At 43.3% G+C, this 21,519-nt stretch overlaps 1 protein-coding gene across 5 annotated transcripts in view; it reads right to left on the bottom strand.

The window, feature by feature from the left end:
• Positions 1-20,547, bottom strand: part of DERL1 (derlin 1) — a 31,187-nt gene extending 10,640 nt beyond the window's left edge. For 3 of the 5 annotated variants that reach the window (XR_014298030.1, XM_082675174.1, XM_082675173.1), the window contains exons 1-7: positions 20,180-20,547; positions 10,367-10,478; positions 6,906-6,970; positions 5,810-5,836; positions 5,171-5,266; positions 3,039-3,091; positions 1,442-1,552 (exon numbers count right to left, since the gene is read on the bottom strand). Coding sequence is in view for 4 of the 5 variants with exons in the window: in XM_082675174.1 (XP_082531300.1) it covers positions 1,442-1,552; positions 3,039-3,091; positions 5,171-5,266; positions 5,810-5,836; positions 6,906-6,970; positions 10,367-10,478; positions 20,180-20,332 (617 nt within the window). In the remaining variant the exon portion in view is untranslated. Of the gene's footprint in view, positions 1-1,441; positions 1,553-3,038; positions 3,092-5,170; positions 5,267-5,809; positions 5,837-6,905; positions 6,971-10,366; positions 10,479-14,160; positions 14,264-15,301; positions 15,431-20,179 lie in introns of those variants that run through there. The other 2 variants (XM_082675176.1, XM_082675175.1) reach the window with 2 other exon arrangements.
• Positions 20,548-21,519: the final 972 nt, after the last annotated feature.

Raw genomic sequence — 21,519 nt, 5'->3', positions numbered from 1 at the left:
TTGGTTTTTTTTTAGCCTGAAGGCAACTCAAGGCTCACACGAGAAACAAGTTTCTTCTTATGCTCTTAACGAAAAAAACAGAACAAAACAAAACAGGGCTTCCCTGGTGGCGCAGTGGTTGAGAGTCCGCCTGCTGATGCAGGGGACACGGGTTCGTGCCCCGGTCCGGGAAGATCCCACATGCCGCGGAGCGGCTGGGCCCGTGAGCCATGGCCGTTGAGCCTGCGCGTCCAGAGCCTGTGCTCCGCAACGGGAGAGGCCACAACAGTGAGAGGCCCACATACCGCAAAAAAAAAAAAAATACAACAATAGTGTACTTCTCTGTTTGTATACTGTATTTCACCATAAAAAACCTTCCTGTAACCTATAAAAGTAGAGGGAAGGGGTGCCTACTCAAGTTTACTGCCCTCATTGACCCCCTGGAAGAATGACAAACTGGAAAACATTAAAACAAGCAAGATGTGAAAAGGGTTTTTTGCTTTTTTTTTTTTTTTTTTTTAAGCTTCTAAGTGCTATTATTGCATACACCCGACTGGAGATTAAGCGTGATTGTCAGGCCGGCTGTGACACCCAGATGGTGATTTCACTTGTCCCGTCTTCGACAGCCTTTTGCTTCACTGACAGAATGGTCACACTACTTGAACGCTTAAGTGTGTCAGCATCTCTGGGGGCTCATCAGAATCCCGCCCCCCGCCCCAACTTCAGGAGCAAGGCTGAGAGCTTGTATTTGCTGAGCATCCGCTACTGTGCTGCTAACGGTAAAGCCCACCTCCTGCAGACCCGTGAGACAGGGCCTCCCCGCAACACACAGACTCGCAAACTAGAGCTCGGGGGATTTACTAAGTCACTTTCACAATATATGAACTGGTAGACGACGGGAATGGGATTCCAACCCAAGTCTGTCTCGAAACCAAAGCTGTGCCCCTGGCCTCCTCACTTTAGTAAACTCTGCAAACAGAGAAAGAACACGCACATCCTCCCAGGGGGCGGGACTATACAAGCCTCCCATCTCTCATTTTAACGCTGAAAAGTCCTTTAAACATTCTGGTCTATAATATTGAATATAAAGATGTTTTAAACTGCTAACCAATGAGACTACTTACCCTCTTACCCCTTCCTCAGGCAAAATCTTAGGTAAAACTGATAACCCTGTCACCCTGGCCCCCTGCTGCACACACCGGATGCACACAGGCGTGCCGCCCGCTCTGCAGGGCCCACGGCTCCCCGGGACGCCTGAATCTAGGCTCAGCGGCCCCTGGCTACGAGGGCTCCAGGAGAAGACCAGGCCTTGGCTTGGAGTGACCTGGGCAAGTCCCTGGTTGGCTCACATTGCTCCATCAGACTGAGAGGGAAACCTCACCCCTCACAGAGTTTTTATCAGGATGCTGACAAACACGGACAATGAGATGATTATCAAACGAGAGGGGGAAGAAACACTTACAAAAACTGAGGCGTGGACAGAAAATTCCTTCCTCCCAAGTCCATTGGGTATCTGAACATGAGGAAGAAATAAAGATGTCCAACGAGATTTCCAATTAGCTCATTGATGACCCTGCAAACAGAGAGCCGAATGAGTTCGAAGACATTCAAGCAGTGAAGTGAGACACAGCAAGTTTTAGCTAATAGCAGAGGGAAGAGATCCTTCGTGGCAGCCTGCTCCTGGTCGCTGGGAGTCTGTGACAGCTCGACAGTCAGCCCTTTTATAAAGTCTGAGAGGCACACGCATTCTGAATGAGAAGCAAATCCGTCCTGCTGGACCAATGGGGCCTGTGCTCTTCAAGGCCAGCTGCCCCTCTGACATCTCTTTCAAGCCCCTGCCCATCCTCAACATGTTGTTTTTGCTACTTCCTGCCTCAGGAGTTGGGGCAAGCCGCAAAGCAAGCTTTTGAACGCTTTCAGTCACGAATAGCATATTTGCAAAACGTGGGTAAAACTGAAGGCTGGCAAGAGAGAAGCATGGGAGTAAGGAAAGGAGGGATGAAAAACGTCCACTCCCTCGTTCCTGGAACCATGGATCACGTCTCCCTCACCTCTTGGGTCCCTGACTGTAAGACATCACAGAGATCACTCTGGAAAGCTGACCTTCACCTTGTAATCCTAAAATAAACACTGCCCTTCTTCAATCTTCCCATGGCTAACACACAGGCCACTTCAAGGTTTTACAGATCAATTCTTACTGTTACATATCCTTCTCCGCCTCCGCCTGCAACATGATTCCTCTTAGGGACAAATCACCGTCTACAACTGCTCCCAGATTCTGCCCTTCTGGGCGGCAGGGCAGTTTTACCAAGCCCCAGACTTGCTCTACTCTAAACAGAATCTGTTTACTCGATTCATTCCCTTCTCCCTGTGGATATGCAGCAGAAGTTAGGACCATATAGAGCAAAGAGGTCATCGCATTAAGAACTAGCACTAGCAAAATCCGTTTAAAAATGTTAAAAATATTTTGTGGTGTAAGAAACAGGAGTTCTTAGAATAACTGCATCTTGAAATCCTCCTTCCAAAATTCTGACTGGATGCATTCAAGATTTTCCTAAGTCTCAGGTCTAATTCCAGACTAGAAATTTGACCCTGTTTGGTCCAAACTTCTATACTATTAAACCACTGACAAAACTTCCCATCTGAGAATCTGTGCATTTCTGTGACTGGTGAGCAGTTTCCAAGGCATTCTGGAAATGCCTTAAGAATTAAAAAAACAGGAATTTTACACACAGAGTTGGCTTGGATAAAATTAGGTCTGTATTTGCTCAATCTGGACAGTGAATCCAGAAATAAATATTTATTCAAAAACACATATATGGAAGCATACTATAACAACAAACAACAACAATAATAAAAAACCATTCAGTGCTAAATGTGCTTAAAGCCCTGCAATTTTAATCAATTACATCCAAATGAAATTGTTTCAAAAGTATAAGGTACCAAGGTATCAACGTTGAGATTCTTTGAAGTGTTATAAAGATTAGAGAAGGAGGATAAAGAATAATGGAAGTCTTCCAAGGGTTAGTTTGCAATTAAATAAATCTAATATCACTTACGAGCCTCCGATGATATAGTTGAATCCAAGGATAACCCAAGGTAAATAACAGGCCTAGGAAAGAATACACACAAACATGAATACACCTACAGAGGATACAGCTGCTAGGGGGCTGAAATGGGGAAGGTTCTATTGAGAAGGGCTTTTATAACACACCACTGTAAAGCAATTATACTCCAATAAAAATGTTTAAAAAATAAATAAATAAATCCTTTGGAAAGTCACTGCAAAAGTTCCTTTTAACAATCTAGCATCATTCCTACTGTTTCAAGCCTTCTTATTTATTTATTTATTTATGGCTGCGTTGGGTCTTTGTACTTTGTCTAGTTGCGGCAAGCGGAGGCCACTCTTCGCAGCGGTGTGAGGGCTTCTTTTGCTACGGAGCATGGGCTCTAGGCACATGGGCTTCAGTAGTTGTGGCATGCAGGCTCAGTAGTTCTGGCTCGCAGGCTCTAGAGCGCAGGCTCAGTAGTTGTGGCGCACGGGCTTAGTTGCTCCGCAGCAATGTGGGATCTTCCCGGACCAGGGTTCAAACCCATGCCCCTGCACTGGCAGGCAGACTCCCAACCACTGCGCCACCAGAGAGGTTCCTAGCATCATACTTATTCAGATATTAGCAATTGGAGACAGAGTACTTTGCCCATAGTTTTCAGATCCTATACATACCCTGCTGAATTATAACAAATAGCTTTAGAAAGAAGATGAGTGTCTGGGACTTCCCTGGTGGCACAGTGGTTAAGACTCCGGCTCCCAATGCAGGGGGCCCAGGTTTGACCGCTGGTCGGGGAACTAGATCCCACATGCATGCCACAACTAAGAAGCCCACATGCCGCAACTAAGGAGCCCACCTGCTGCAACTAAGACCTGGTGCAAGCAAATAAATAAATAAATACCAAAAAAAAAGAAAGTAGATGAGTGTCCTATGTATGCTAATAAAAACATGGTCCATAATAGAGTCACATTAAGACTCCTGCCAGCAAATTGTTACCAATCAGCTATAAAACACCCCATCTTTTTAGGTTCTCCTTTTACATATTTCACAAAATTACTTTGAATCTTTATCACATTACACATTGATCTCTTGAACTAACACTCTCCCAAGTAAGACAGCTCTCCAGATGAATTCAACATTTGAGCCCCTGTAAAAAAAAAAAAATTAGCAAACAGAACCCTCCATTAAGTAGGGTTGGGAGACCAGAAGGGGGAGCTCTCACGCCCTGTTTCAACAGCAGAGCCCAAGAGGAAGAAGACAGACTTCTTTCCCTGCAAGGACTCAGCCAATGAAAAGCTTTGTTTACCACACCTCTTGACTTCCTTTTCCTCTTTATAGAAAAGCGCTCTCCTTCCCTTTGCATGTAGGGACTTGCTCGTGGCTCACCATGGTTGCAGACCCCGAAATGCAGTTCTCCACTGATCCCAAGTAAACCCATCTTTGCTGCAGAAGTATCTGGCAGCCTATTTACTTGAGGTCAACACCCCTTACCAGTTTCAAGACACCATACTAAGAGCTAAGGGCGTTGCAAAAAACATCGCAAACTGGTAAAGAAAGGGTTACACATCAATAGCTTGAAGGCAGAATGCAGTGACTACTATAAGAACACAGCAGAAGCCCAAAGGCAAGACCAATTCCAGGGAGGAGAGGCAGGAAATATGTTTAGTCCCCCACTCAAATTAAGAATGGGCAGAATTTACATGAGAAAGAAAATAAAAAAGATGTTACAGGTGGAAAGCTGTGAGAGAAGGCACAAAGGGAAGTGTTGGGGCGGGGGAGACCAATCTGTTTCAGCTTAAGTGTAAAAATACATAACAGGCAATGATAAGAACAGACTGAAAGAGCGGGTTCCACATGAGTGTCCTTCCTCCCCTCCCCCTACCACACACACATACATGAGATCACTCAGGACACATGCCTAAAGGGCCTGAGCTCCAGAGGGAGTGAGAAGTAATAGTCAGCAAAGGCCTCAGGGTTGGCTAAAGAAACCCAGGACTGAGGAGGGGAGAAGGGGCTTGCCTACGGTTTACTGCTCTGTAGTGACCTCTTCTGCACGTGTCAGAAAGTACATCTCTGGGCTGAAGAGAGGGATTTCTGCAAAGACAAATGAAAAGGAAATTTTCCCAGCTAGGTTAGAGTACCTTAAATCGTGTTCCAAACCAAAATGATACAATCATGTCTCTGTTCAGCTGGGCCCAGACATAAAGTACTGACATGATCAGAGGAATCATCAGCAACTGCAAAAGAAACGAACACGTAAAGGCTCCAGATGCACTTAAAACAGAGGCTTAGCGTAAACCTACCTTTTTTTGCTTTTTAACCTCTCCCCTCCAAATAAATTCTCCCATGGTTATTCAAAAAGCAGAAGGAAATTCAACTCATCAGAATTACTTAATCATGCAATGCATGCTTTAAAATCCTCTAATAAAATACAACACAATTATATTATTTGGGATGGATTCAGAAATATCAGGGTCAAGCTCTGTTACTTGGAAAAAGTATGCAATAAAGCTTTACTTACCATGTATTCTCCATTTTTAAAAAATACATATCCACACACATGCACAGAAAACACTGGATAAACCATCGTTTTCAACGTTCACACATTAATACAGAAGCCAGAAATGAACAAGGACAGTAATGATTTAGGTAACTCACATAAGAGCTTCAAAATACCATATAATTAACCACGCAGTTAATGCAATTTAAACTTCTGTCAAAGGTCATTAACAGTAAGTCTGAAACACATGAAAGGCCAAATAGTTTCAAGGGACACTTACCTGCATATCCATTGCTAAGCCAGTAATCTTGGTTTGTAAAGTTAAAGATCAGACACAAATAAAGCATTCTACACCTAATAAAAGTTCATTTCATTCCAGTTTTCTGAAGGAAAACACTTTTCTATAGTTCAGGTTGCTTAAAACACCCCGGAACACAAAGGTATCTAATAATCTTCACTGTGAACACGCTATTAAACTATCCGATGACGAGGAAATAGTAGAAATTAACTGCTTTGGCACATGACTCAGTTTGGTTGCCTGTGTCCTCCGTGCCCTGCCACTGTATTTTAGCAGCTCTCCTTCAATTAGGAGATGGAGGGGCATGTGAAACATGCCTCTGAAACAAATAATGCGTCTGTTCACATTCAGGGCTCCACAGCACAGGTGAAGTCCAAAACAATCTTTTTATCTTCCCTTAAAGGAGGGAAAGGGCATCCAGAGTGCCACAATTTTCTGGCTCTTGGCCAGGTTTCAATGGACACTAAACCCCAAAGCCATTCTGAGCTCACCAACTGTGCACAGGACTTGAGCCACCAAGCCCCTTCTGCTGCTCTCACTATCTGTAAAGGTCTGCGGCCGGAAGACTGCTGACAGCTGTGGTTGACACACAGCAAGCAGAGAGGCATGCTGTGTCCTTTCCCAGAGCCAGGCACTTACAGAGGGACCGAATTACCATTTAGGACCTCGAGACAAAGACAGCACTAAAGTCAGAAAGGATGCTGGTTGTAAATTAATTTTCTGATAAGGACCACAGCTTTCAAAAGCTATCTCATGGCACGGAATCTCTCTGAGCTGCAGTCAACAAGCTGCCACACACCAGAACACAGAGAACTGGGAACAAGAAGAGGGAACAGTAATAAAACTCAACCAAATGTGGAAAAACCCCACAAAGGCAATGGTAGGGGAATGCATCACTCCACGGCTATGTGATTTACTACTGCTTTTGACAAGAACTTTCATGATTCTTAACTATTAACTATAGTAAACAAAGATGCAAATACTATCATTTAAAATATTATGCAGATTACTGCCCATTTCCCCAAACCTGAAAAAAAACCTGGTTATTTCTGGCCCAAAATGACAGACGGAAGGATACCACGATGCAAATCCAGTTGAAGAGGAGCATGAATAAATAGTCTGCTGGCCTCCCATCAAAAGCTCCTGGAAACAAAAATAAGCCAAATGTCATGGTTCAGAATTTCGGAACAAAGAGACTTCTATGTTGAGAAATACTTCAAAAAATTGTAGAGAAAACACAAAATGAGAATATTTTAAAACCACTCCTTGGAAGTAAAAGAAAATTTTAATATATAAAACCGTGTCCACAATTAAGCCCTAAAGTAAAGTTGCCCGGGTGTCAAGGCTAATAATCTGTGTTCCCCTAACTGAATTCCAGTCCGTAAAATGCTCTGCTCAACTAGCACGAGCCAAAAGAAACCCAAAGGGAGGACAGTCAGGTCCACAGCTACTGAGACCCCATCCGCTGAAGCCCCTCACAGCCTGCTGGCCTTTCCTTCATGGCTCTCATCATGAGACGGAGACCTATTCGTGATTACCTGGTTAATCCCTTCTCCCTCCACTAGACCATAAGCTCCGTCAGGGGAGGAACCATGTCCGTTCTGCCTACCACTGCGGCTCCTCCACACAACTAGGCTGGGAAGCACTTACTGTTGTTATGACTGGAGACACGCGCACACGTACGCGCACACACACACGCACGTGCACACACACACGCACGTGCACACACACACGCACGCGCACTACCGCACAGTCCGGCACTGGGCTCACCAAGAGGATTCGGTCTCCGTCTTCCAGGACCTCACATTCTAGCAAAGGAAAACAATGGTGGGGGATAGGGGGCAGCCACACCTTTCCATGGCCCTGACTCTTCCTACCATATCTGTGAGGGACAAAGGAAAGACCTACACCCTCTTTTGGCAGATGAGGAAGTACAGTTACATGACCAAAGTCACATGGCTTTTAGAAGCAGAGTGAAGTCTAACTACTAGTTGAGTGTTCTTTCTGCTGCGCCACATACTGGGCTTTGTCTTATTACTGGGCAGAACAATCAACATTGGCCCAGCTCTCCCTTCTAAGGATGATCCTCTTGCCTCCAGCTGCAAGACTAGGAGAGGGGCAGAGAAAAGAACAAATGACTGTAAGTTCCCTCTATCTCAAACGGTTACTCCCCCCCCTCCACACCCCATCACAATTACATGATATATATAGCCCATTTAAAAAAAAATAATCCTGGGCTTCCCTTGTGGCGCAGTGGTCGAGAGTCCCCCTGCCGAGGCAGGGGATGCGGGTTCGTGCCCCGGTCCGGGAAGGTCCCACATGCCGCGGAGCGGCTGGGCCCGTAAGCCATGGCCGCTGAGCCTGCGCGTCCGGAGCCTGTGCTCCGCAACGGGAGAGGCCACAACAGTGAGAGGCCCGCGTACCGCAAAAAAAAAAAAAAAAAAAAAAGACTGGCTATGGGATAACTGTTAAAGATGAGTGATGATTAAAAGGGGCTCATACTGACACATGCTACAACATGATGAACCTCAAAAATATTATGCTAAGTGAAAGAAGCCAGTCACAGAAGGACACATAAAATATCCGAAATGGGCAAATCCATACACAAAGTAGATGAGTGGTTGCCAGAGGCTGGGAGGAGGGGGAGGGATGGAGACTGCTGGCTTGGATTTTTTGGGGGGTGATGAAAATGTCTGGAATTAGTGGTGATGGCTGCACAACTTTGTGAAGATACTAAAGACCACTGGGTTGTACACTTTAAAATGGTTAAAATGAGGAACTTTATGTTAGGTGAGTTTTCTCTAAATGAAAAGGAAAAAAAATAAAGAGGTTCATTAACCTTTCTCTCTACTTTTGTATATGTTTGAAAATGCCCCATAATACAATTTTTAACAAGTGGTCACGGATCATCCACATTTAATCTAGAGTTTACTACTGATATAAAAAAAAATTCCTCCCACAGCTTAACCCTCAATGAAATCATATCAGAGGGGTAGAATGCTAAGCAAGTTGGCAAGGGAGAATGAATATCATATACTCTGGTAGATTTAAGGATCCAATCCCTGATAATGGCGGTCAGAGTCCTGGTTGTCAGTTTCACCTCAGCCAAGTCACTTTACTTGCTTGAATCTCCTGTTCTTCCTTTATAAAACTAAGGGAATGGGCTAGGTCCCTTCCAGAAGTAATAGTCTATTACCCAAAACTTTGTATTAACACGGTGATTTCCCTCTTCTTAAAAAGCACCTAACAGCAAATGCCAATTTAAGGAAAAATGATATTTGACACCGAATGTCCAACCTTCTATGTCCCTGCAGTTGTGAGACTGATTCACAATTCTCAAGCATATGAGCACTGACTTAGATTTAAGGGTAGCTCAGAATTTTCTAACCTGAGCTAACAGCCATCAGGTTTCTAGTCTCTGAAGTCAGACCACATTTTCAAAATCATTTAGGCTTTGCCAAATTATATTTTGACAGAGCAGTCTATCGAGTTATTGCTTCTCAGTATAAGTAACTCAGAAAAGCATATAAGGTATTGTAGAAAATAAATAACAATTCAGTAAGAAAGTTTTAAGAAAAGAATTTTATAGCTTATCCATATAGGTAGTCATATCTGAAAAACTACCATGCTATTAAAATGCTGGCTATATATTTTTTAAAACTTGAGTGCTTCATATTGAGTATAAATGCTCTAACACAGTGAATAATAATTAAAAAAAAAAAAGAGGGACTCCCCTGGTGGCGCAGTGGTTAAGAATCCGCCTGCTAATGCAGGGGACACAAGTTCGATCCCTCATCCAGGAAGACCCCACATGCCACAGAGCAACTAAGCCTGTGCACCACAACCACTGAGTCTGTGCTCTAGAGCCCACGAGACACAACTACTGAGCCTGTGTGCCACAACTACTGAGGCCCGCGCACCTAGAGCCCATGCTCCGCAACAAGAGAAGCCGCTACAATGAGAAGCCCACACACCTCAACAAAGAGTAGCCCCCGCTCACCGCAACTAGAGAAAGTCCATGCGCAGCAACGAAGACCCAACGCAAACAAAACTAACTAAATAAATAAATTTATTAAAAAAAATTTTTTTTAACTTGCATGTTTCAATTACAGAGACTAAGTCTAGGCTTTTACTTGCATAAAGTAGTGTTTTTCAACCCCAATTTAGGAGATATATACACTTCAGCCCAACTGTGCTTTAAAAAACAGGGACTGCTGTGTGACAAATGAGGGAGACGTCACATGAAGTGAGAGGCACACACAGGAGATGGACAAGATGTGTAAACCTCTGCTCTTGTATTTTTGTCACCTATAAAGTGGTGACACTGCTGCTTACATCTCATGATGACGCTGTGAGGATTAAAACACGAATACTCTAAGCGCCTGTAGACTCCTGGCACAGTCACTACTTACTGCGCATTTACAGCATTACGTCGTTTCTTTATATACGCCATCTGCCCTCAAAATTCCTCCAGTAAGTAAATACATGGATTAGTAAATCAGACAGAAACAATACTTAAAACAACCACAGATAACATACCTGTTTCGAGTCGTGTAGAGTACTGATATAAGAAATACAAATTGACCAAATAAAGAAATCCAGTTCCTGGACCCACAGGGAAATAAAAGGTGGCAGTAATCGGCCTCCAAATCTGTCCAGATCAAAATAAACACGGCTGTTAGTTTCTCTAAGCTGGGTGTTTTTTTTTTTTTTCTTTTAACTAAACAAAATTAACCCTTGAAAAACATTCTCCTCAGTGATGACAGCTACCAAATGGACATCACCAATATAATTCAAGAAAACTGAAGAAAAGTTCATATTAGCTACAATGACTTCAATGTGCAAGTCAATGGAATGAGATGGCATCATAAAATAAACAATAAATATTTCTAAACAAGTTGAAAAAAATCAATACTAAAGACATATATGGTTAATCTTTACTGGGATCAGGCTTATAGTTATGCCTATCAAAAACGAATTACAGTATAACTGAATCACTTTGCTGTAACACCTGAAACATTGTAAATCAACTACAGTGGGAAAAAAAAAAGAAAAAGAAAAAAGATTTATAAAGATAATTTCCAACAGTATAGTAATTATCTCTATTTAGGAAAAGAATACACTGGGATGACAAACCTTGTCAAAATAATGTCATATTCAAAAGACAGACGTAAAACAGGAACTTTCCATTCAAATCAATGTGCTATTTAGGCAATATGGATACATAACTTAAAAATATTCCCTTCCCCCCAAAAAACTACAGACGGTCTACAGTGAGAAGTAAGCCTCCCTCCTGACCCTCAGTCTCCCAGCTCCTTTTCCAGCAAGAACGGATCCATTTATTGTACTTCTTTCGAGAAACAATCATTTCTATTACTATTATTCCTCCCTTTTCACCCTAACTTACCTTGCACTGTTCTATACCTTGTTTCACTCCCTTGAAAAAATATTTTTATAGGCTTCATAATATTCCTTCTGTGTGGATGTCCAAACTTCACTGAAACTATTACAATGCTACAATGAATATCCTCTTTATACATGTACATATAGGATAAATTCCTGTGAGTCAACCTGCTAGATCAAACATTTGCATTTAATTTCAGCAGATATTGCCAACTGCCTACAAAAATGTTTAACCAATTTATACTTCCTCCTAAAATGGAGATTAATGTCTGTCTTCTCTCCACAGCTTCAACATTTAGTGTATTTCAGTCACCAATCATGTTTCTAAAGCTTTAGCATTTTCTTTCTTCATTTTTATACTCAATTTGCATTTCTTTACACATTATGGAAATTGCCCTTTCTCATTGTTGCAATTATTTTCTGGTCTGTCATTAGTCTTATGCTTTTGTGGTATTTTTGCCATATAAAATGAAATGTAAAAGTTTAATTTTTATATAGGCAAATGTATCCATCATGTATCACGTTTACAAGTACTTCTCCCCTCCAAGAATACAACAGTGCTCCCAGTTGTACTGTGGTTTATGTAAGAAGTGAGAAAGAGAGTCAACTTATTTTTCTAGACGGTCACTAGTCTTCCCAATACTATTTACAGAGTGACCCATCTTCTCTCCAATGATTTGAAAAACTACTTTCATCATACATTGATTCCCTTTTATAGGAAAGTCTACTTCTAGACTATTCTGTTTGGAATCGAATGCCAATACCAATACCAAGCTATTTTAATTTCTAGTTTTATAATGTATTTTCTTACCTGGCAAAGTTATAAAATTAAATAATCCCCCTCCTGTTTTTCTTCCACATATGTCACAATCTTCTTGGCTAGTCTCCATATTACTTTTCTAAATGAACGAGAACCAACACCTTTCTTATTTCACTGTGATAAAGACAGTGTCCAGCCAGAAAGTCTTTCATACCTTTCTATTGAGCTTTCGATTTCTATCTTTTTTATACTCAACCACCAAAGCTGAATTATCTAATTGTTTATGATATTTGAAAACTCAGCCTCTTGCACTTTCCAAGTATACAACTCTATCTGTAAATAAAATTTTGTATCTTCTTCTTGCCTAATTTACTGGCTAACACCTCCAGAATCATGTTGTTATAGAGGTTGAAGAAGATGGCCTTCCCAGACTTGGAAATGCCAACATAATGCTGGCTTTTGTCTTGAGAGCTGTGTCTTATCGCATGAGTGTGAAAGATACGGTCCCTACATCAAGGAGGTCTCGATAATGGGGAGTCTGTCCAAAGAAGCAGAGTAGGGACAGGAAGGGGAACTTGTGGTCTTGGAAAAATGAGTACAAAGTCCCAAAGAACTGCAAGAGCACAATAATGAATGGGTATTGCTCACGATTTGGGTGTGGCTAGAATGGAGGGCATTAGCTGTGGGGCTGGCCAGGCACAGCTGACAAGTCAGGTTCTCCAAGTACAGAACTGTAACCCTCAGAGCTTAACTCCCTGTGGAGGAGAATGCACTTCACATATCCCAAAAGTCACTTCCAACAACCTTGAACTAAACCAGTAAAACAAAATAGGTTAAAATTCATTTTGGTTTATTCACAATTTTATCTCAGAAACAGTTGAGTCTGATGGAAAGAGCACCGGAAAGGATTTGAGAAGACAGAGACTTCAGTAGGGGCTTACAAGTCAGCAGTCCTGAGTCTCAATTTCCATTTGTAAAAGAGGAGTGGTATACTAATACTTGCTCCATTTTGGTTAATGGTTTAAAAAAAAAAAATAGTGTACTATTATGCTCATTTACATGTCCTAACTCAGGGGGTAGATTGTATAGATGAGGAAGCAGAATGAGAAAAGGCCAAATAATAGCCAGTAAGTGGCTGAGCTAGAATTTTGTCCCAGACAGCCTGACTCCAGAGTTTATAATACTAATAAGCCCCTATTTCTACAATGCCTCTCACAAGTGACATCATTACTATGAGATATAATTAAAATCAGTAAAAACTTCTGGTACCACTATACTACTTGTATAATCCTGAAATGAACAGAGCGTAAGCTCACAAATTCACTCTCCCCGCTTTAAGAAAAAGCATTGGGGGTAAAAGACCAGAAGCAAGCAAGCTGTGGCCTTGGCTCGGGGCCTTGGAAGAGTCTGGACCTGTGAGTTTGCATCTTCATCTACCCAGTAACATCTGTCCTTTGACTCCCGCCTTCCTCATCTCACAGATTTTGTAAAAGGTTGGAATTAAGAAAGCAGATTAAGAAGGTGCTTTGTAAAAAAAATTTGTGTGGGCATACAATTATTACAATCTTTTAGGAGACACGTGCTGACCTGGTTTTTACAAATTCACATTTTAAACTCCCCCCGGATTCCTCTCAGTTACTCCAGGCCTGATTTTGGAAAAGAAACCTCAGGGGTTTTCTGACTACATTTTTCACTAACACTTGATGCCATGATGCTATTTTTAGCCACTGTGTGCACCTGTGCTTTGGAAATCAGTGTCTGTCAAAATACCGCACACTTCTTTTCCCAGTTCATTATGCTTACCCTTGAGGTACACTTGCTCTCACTGATCTAAGGGACTTAGTATTATTTTTACATCACTTTAAAATTATAATCTGAAAACACCAGGAGATAGCTCATCTCTTCAGAGGGACACAGTGTAATACATTTCTGAAATCCCCCTTGTAGGTAACCAACTAAATCCCCTCCTCTCCTCTGATATGTAGATAGTTACGATAAGGAAATGGCTTTATTTTCAGGGCTGGGAGTGGTGAAGGCAACTTTCGAGCCTAGAAAGCCTGCACTGACCCGTAAGAAGCAGCCAGGGGCAGTGCAAAGAGCCTGGGACTTGCAGGCAAGCATCTCACTTTAACCCCACAGCAATCCCAAGGCCGGAAGCATAATCACCCACCTTTTCACGAGGAAAGCTGGGCCCTCATTAGAGTTGAGGTAACCCTCCCAGAGTTCCTCACTGAGCAAGAGCAAAAAGCCCACGTGCTCCCCGGCGTAGAGGCCTTCAAAGAAACATCAGACACTGCTCGTCGTCAGCTGCTAGTCCGACAACTTCTGTTGAGTGTTTAGTTCAACCATCCTTCAACAAAAATCTCCCAAACAATGTGCTACTGAAATCATTACAAACGCCACCCAGAGTCTAGGGCAGGTTTTTTTAACTATCAAAAACAAAGATTTTTCTGCAACAATACAGACTGGTTGATTTGGAGTTAAAGAAAGTCTGCCTGGGTCATCAAGCAAGTAAGAATGAAGAGAACCCATGTGCCAAACGCTGATGTTAGCAAACTCTGGCTTTTCTCTTTTTTTTTTTTTTTTGGCAGGAGGTGGCGGTGTGGGGGAGAGGAGCCGGGGGTGGGGCTGGGGGGACACTAGACAGGCAAGAAAATCAAATGAAAGGCACTCAGTCTCAACTGAGGACGTTAAACCAGCTATTAGGAGCCATCAATTCTACTCCTAGGTACGTATGCATACCTATGTTCACCAAGACGTGTTCCAGAATGTTCACAGCAGCACTACTCATTCTAGCCAAAACTAGAACTACCCAAAAAGCCCGTTACCAGCAGAAAGGGTAAATAAATGGTGGTCTGTTCACACAAGGGAACAATATAAGGATGAGCAATCTATAACCACATGCAACAATGTGGGTGACTCTCAAACTGTTGAAAAGAGGCTAGACACAAAAAAATACATATTGTATAATTTCATTTATAGAACAGTAAGAAAACTGGAAAAAACCATCTATGGTATTAAAAGTCAAGACAGTAGTTACCCTTGCAGTGGGTAGTGACCAGAAGGGAGCAGCAGGAAGGTTTGGGGGATGCTGGCTGTGTCTCGATCTGGTGGCTGGTTATATACTGATGTTCAATTTTTGAAAATTCAATAAGCTATAAATATATAATACATACACTTTCCTGCTTGAATACTGCAACTCAACAAAAAGTTTAAAAATGAAGCTATGAGCTCACCCTTAGCTACAGACCACAGGAGAACTGTCTTATGTGGACAGGATTGCAAAGGAAAGATTTTAAAGCTGTACATACCAGAACACTTGCCATAAAGTTCTAAATCCAAACCCTGAGGCTACTTCTATGCTCAGCCCACAGACCAAGTTCATTCCCCTTCCAGTTACGGGTCTATATGACTCTCTTTCCCAACACACTCAGATGAGTCTGCTAGGGCTGCTGTCATCAGGCTAAATGTGAGAACATGAGCAAAAGCTTGGCAAATAAATATCAGCACCAGGCCTGGTCACAGACTCGGTTGGCGCTATTTCTTTTTGTTCCCGGAAACAAATTAGAGAAATTGAGAGTACATATCTTCCCATTTCTAGTCAGGACGCCTTTAGTGGGACAAAAAGAAGGATAATAATCCAGCAATTATGTTTTAATTTCAATTACAAATTAAAATTAGAATATTACTGCCCAAGGAGAGAAGGCAGCCATGGCAGGAATTATTATTGACTAAGTAAAAACAGGCACTATTTTTTTAATAGATTATCTACCAGATTATTTACTGGGCACCTTACACTTTTTATGTTTTTATATAATAGAGGCATGAAGTGGGTAACAGTTCTCCTCAATTTGAAGACACTCATTTTCGTGTTCCTGAAATTCGGACGTGCCTTACCGTCAATATATTCATTTAATGTAATCTGTACTCTCCTCCCCTTCCAAAAAATTGTATTAAATTAAAGGAGCATCTTATAACCAATGGAGTTACAACACAGTTAACTCTTAGAACAGAGTTAATGTGGTATTAAATTCTCCCCACTTTTAGGGGGGGAAATTGAGGCTCAGAAAGGATAAACAGCTTGCCTGAGGGCTTACAGCTTGCAAGGGGGCTAAGCCAGGCCTGGAGACCACGACTCAACCACTTGAAATCCCACAGTCTTTCTACTCTAATAGAAAAGGAACAATAATTTGCTACGACTGGTTTGAAAGAAATCACCCTCAAGAATGTTTCGTTAAACACTTAACTATGTGTTTGGGTAGACAGGATGCAAAAGAGTGAAACAAGAGCGCTTAGAACTATCTTGAACTCACCAAAATAGAAACTGAAACTGCAGCTGTCTATCAACTGGGGTAACGCTGACCTCGGGATGTTTATGGGGGTTAAGTGAGGTATCACATGGAGAAGCCCAACACAGATGTAAGGCAGTGATGTTATTTTGTCCAAAGAAACGAAATCTCCCGTGTGGGCAGCCCTGGGAGACATAATCTCAGAAACCACGAGGGCAGCAGCAAAGTGCAGCCTCTCTTCTCGTTAATCAGGGACCAATATGGAGGCATTTCATCACTGTGTACTATCTGATCAATGAGTCTTAAATGTAAGAGATGAGGAACTTTAGGCAATAGTGGAGTGAGTCTTAACATACACCTACGCCTTTCCACTTACCCAAACTAAGGAAATAACATTTTAAACTTTAGAGTTCCAAACCAACAAGCTACTCAGAGGAAACCCACAGATAAGGAGGAAAAGTAACTTTTGTCACTTCCAGCATGAATCCACAATTCTAAATTGATCACTTCCAAGTTGTCCAAAGATGCACCTTTTAAGGAAAAGAGGAGCCTCTAGCAGAAAGCACACCACAGGCTGTGTGTCCTCACCCATCAGCCTCTCAGATGCAGTTTTTCCTTTAACTGCTTCATTTGCAAATGAGTTCTTCCAGGTTCTGAAAGCTAAACCTGTCCAGAAAGAGTAGGAGTCAGAGTAGCAGAAAGAAAGTATAGATACTGGTCTCTCCACACCCGGGCAGTGAGCACACTGTCCTGCCTTCTACCAGCAGCTTCTCCCCCGTTTCAGGAAAACAAGCCCTGCCTTCTACCAGCAGCTTCTCCCCCGTTTCAGGATAACAAGCCCACAAGAAGCAATGCAAGGAAGATGGGAACATTATGGAAGGTGTGACATGAAAGATGACCTTTCTAATCAGTTCACCACTTTTAATATTATACACATGTAGGCTATTAGAAAGACTTACTTTTACTAAGCTGACTACAGAAACAAGCAAGATTTTGCAAGTAGGGCCAAAGAGCCAGTTTTGACCAGGTCCTTCTCATTGACGACCATTGATGATTTACAATCATTTATGACCACTGCTCCTCAGGCGCCGCATTACCTAACATGCCACAGGGCACAAAGTGCACAACATTCACTGCAACAAATATTTTACCAAAGCAAATAGAAAAGAGTCTGCCATTCTGGCTGCACACCCAGATCATATTCTAATACTCAACTGCCTCCTTAACTTCTCCACCTGGATGCCTAAAAAGCCTCTCTGGACTTAATATGGTCAAAATATAACTCTTTATTGATACCTTCCTCCACCCCCAAACCTAAGCCTCCCTAAACATTCCCAGTCTCAGAAAAGAGCTGCACCAGGCACTCCACTGCTCCTGTGAAAACAGTGACATCTTCAAGTCCTGCCCCTTCACATCCATCAAGCTGCAGTGTAGTCCACTCCAACTCCCAAATCTATCCACTTCTATCTTCACAGCCACTCTGGTCCAAACCACCATCTCTCTTGCCCTCTAACTTGACTCACCTCTCTGATCCTGTTACCTAGCCCACCCTTTCCCCCATTCGCATACCAAGTCCATCCCACAGAGTAGCCAAGGCAATTTTTCAGTCCTTTGTTCAAAAGGCTCTGAAGCCCTTCTAGTGCCTTCAAATTAAAGTTCAAACCACAAAGCCCTACACAGTCTAGCCCCAGCCTACCTTTCCTCTTTCACTTTATTGCACTCACCCCTGGCTATCTCTCTGTCCTCAACTACCAATCCTCGTCCCTACAGCTGACTCTGTACTAACTATCCAGTCTTCTTTCTGTTTCTAATTCCTGCTTCTAAGCCTTTCCCTTATTACTCCTTCTTCTTGGAAGATTGTCCCCAGAGCCAGATCTTCCCAAAGCTGGCTCCTCGTCATTCAGATTTCAGTTCAAATACCTTCTCTGAGGCCTTTCTGGAACACTTCATCAAAGTCACTCTCCGTCACACACCCCTCTCTTATTTTCTTCATGTGAGCTGGGACTTTTTCTGTACTATTCACTATTGTACCCCTAGTGCCCAGCACTGGCAAGTACCCAATTATTTCCACGCATTCAACCCATATATAAGCACCTGCTATATGCCAAACACTAATCTAGGTAACAAAGACAGTGGTAAACAGACAAGTGGCTCTCACGGAGCTTTATTCTCTGAAGGGAAGCAGGCTAACAAACATCAACGGGTGATATGTAACCAAGAAAAATTAAGGATAAGGGAGACAGAGTGAAGGAGAGGTACTATTTTACATAGGGCAATCAAATAAGGCCTTGCCAATAAGGTGGCATTTGGGCAGACTTGAAGGAGGTAATGAGATAAACCACAGTTATCGTCCTCAAGCAGAGAAATAACATGTGCTAAGGGCCTGAGCAGGGATGGAGTTAGGTGCTGAAGAAACAGAAAGGATTCCACTGTGGAGCCTAATATACAAGGTGGAAAGCGGTAGGAGATGAGGTCAGAGAGGCAGTAGGGGCCTTGCAGGCCACTGAAAGGACTTGAGCTTTACTCATCCAGTTGAGAAGACATTAAAAGGTTCTGGGCAGAAGGCTGCCAGGATGTGATTTATGTTTTAAAAGGGTCACTCTAGCTGTCTAGAGAAAAGATTGAAAGGAACAAGGCTGCTATGATAATGGCTTGCAGTAGAGAATGAAAAGGGATTGCATTCTGGACATCTGTCTAAAATAAACAGAATTTGCTAACAGACTGTGGGATGTGAGATAAGAAGTCAAGGATGAGTCCATGACTTTTAGGGTGAGCTCCTGTAATAATGGAATTGCTATTTACTTCTAGGGAAAAGGGTATTGTTTTGGACACATTACGTCTGAGATGTCTATTAGTCATCTAAGTGGTAATTTCAAGTATACAAGTCTGGAAGTGAGATAGATCTGGACTGAAAATATGTATATTTGTATTTGAGAATCTTCAGTTTGTAGAAATTATATAAAGCCATGAAGCTACATGAGATCACCCACAGCTAGGGAGAATATGGAAAACAGGTCCTGGGGTACATCACAATATTTAAGGATCAGGAAGATGGGGAACCAGCAAAGAAAACTAAGAAACAGCCAGTGAGGAGAGAGAAGACAAGAGTGTGTTACCCACAGTCCAAACAACGTGTCGAAATTAATGTCAGATCTTAGTATCCGACCTGCCACTGATTAAAGATTTAAATCACAGAATCCAGTCAATAAAGATAACCTCCAGAAAACTAATATTCTCTTGCCAGGAATGTTACTCTGGGCTGTTTCCTTCATGCTTCAAAAAATAAAGACTTCCATTTCAGGAGCAATTTACTCTTTACTCACTCCTTCATAAATACAACTACTACCTGCCAGATACTAGATCAGGATCTGGGATGCACACAAATAAACTCACTCTTTGCACCTCGGGCTTCAAATCACTCCTACTGGGAAGAAACTCCATTAACATAAAAAGAACTCAGCTGATAGTTGAGCAAGGCGACGTCCACATGCCATCCACTTGGGTGGCAGAGGGAGGTCAGAGGGCAGCTGCTCCAGGTGGCCCCAGGTTGCTACTCACTGGCGTCCAATAGATTGACAACTATCAGACTTACCTTCCCACTGCCGCCTTCTCTGAGTACAGAGGGCGAGGAACACAATTTTAATGAAGGACAAAATCAATCCTTTCCCACCGGGCCAAACCGTGTGGTCTCCCTCCACGTCTCCAGCTACCCAGGCCCACGCTCAAACCCCTTGGCCTCCACCCTACCCCCTGGCCACAGGACCTCGCCCTAAACCGCTGGAGCCACCGCACTACAAGTCCCACCAGGCACCGCGCGTCCGTAACCAGCCGGTCTACGCTCCGCCGCTGCGGGGCCACCTGGGGCCTGTAGTCTCCACTTCCCCAGTCGCCAGTCAGTACCTGGAAGCGATAGAGGAAGGCTTCGGGCCAGAGGAAGAAATAGGCCGGGCTGATGAGACCGAGTTTGCCGACTAAGGGCACCGCGACGGTGGCGGCGAACCAATAGCGCGTGATGGCCGGGATGCTCCTGAACCAGTCCCCGATGTCCGACATCTTCGCCTCTTCGGTGGCCGGGATGTGCAAAGCCGCCCGACTCCTGTCCCGGCCCCCTCACGACGCGGTCCACTGGGCGAGTGGGAGGTGTCGAGGCGGAAGCCGCCCCAGCCCCGTTGCAGAACGCGGAGACCGTCAGACGTGGCGCCACCGAATTCGGACGAGCGAGGGAGAATTCGGCAGCGAAACTTCCCCTTCCGGCGGCCGACGACGACGTTAACCAGAAGTCCCGCCGCTTAAAGGGCGAGCACCGTTTTTACCACTGGGCAGAAGCTCGGTGGTTCGAAGGCGGGAGGGCGAGGGGCGGGTCCAGGAGGGGCCGACCTCACGACTGGTGGGGAACAGTGGTTGCCAGGAGCAACGACAGATACTCCAGCCAATAGCGAGGCTGAACGCCCTCTACCCAGTTCCTGCCGGATTTATAGCCCAGGTGGCTCCACTTGGAGGGTGTTTAAAGGGGAAGGAGGAAAATAAAGTACAATGTAGCCCCTCAATTGTCCATCCTTTCCACAAATGTTTATTGAGGGCTTAGTAAGTGCGAGATAGGGTTTTAGACTCTGGAGGTGCTGCAGCTATCAGAGCTGTTGTGGTACCTTCTCTCCTGGAGCTTCCATACAAAGGTAGGGAGGTAATGAACAAATAATTGAATAAGATAATTTCAAGAGAGTGGTAAGAAAAATAAGGAAGATAAGTTAGGATAGTGGGGATAGAGTGATGGAGTGGGAGTGCAGAAGTGTGGGGAGAGATGGCCACTTTCGATGAGAAAGGTCAGGGAGAAGCTGGAGGAGGTGATCTTTGAGCTGAGCCCCCCCCCCCACACACACACACACAGATCTGGAGAGTTTTCCACACAGAGAAAACAGCCACTCTGCACACACAAAATGTTGCCTGCCATTTCAGTAAACAAAGAATGTTGACTTCTATTCCAGTAAACAGGGAATGTTGCCTGCCATCAGGCCCTTAGCCACTGCAGCCACCCAGATGGTGTGCCCTGAGGAGAATTCAGGGCGGAGAAAAACAGGATACTGGCCCTAAATAGTTAAGGTGCATATCTAAGGAATAATTTCAATGAGCCAGATTATTGCACCTTCCCATACAAAGAAAAGCACTAAAATCTTTACCTTGAGATGTATGATTTTTGCAATTAGCAGTAATCTTTTGACATTTGACTACATGGTTTTTTTGTT

This window comes from Grampus griseus (genome assembly GCF_964374135.1).
Source record: "Grampus griseus genome assembly, chromosome: 17".
NCBI lineage: Eukaryota > Metazoa > Chordata > Mammalia > Artiodactyla > Delphinidae > Grampus > Grampus griseus.
The sequence above is the reverse complement of the archived record's forward strand: the minus strand, read 5'-3'. Positions and strand labels throughout refer to the sequence as shown.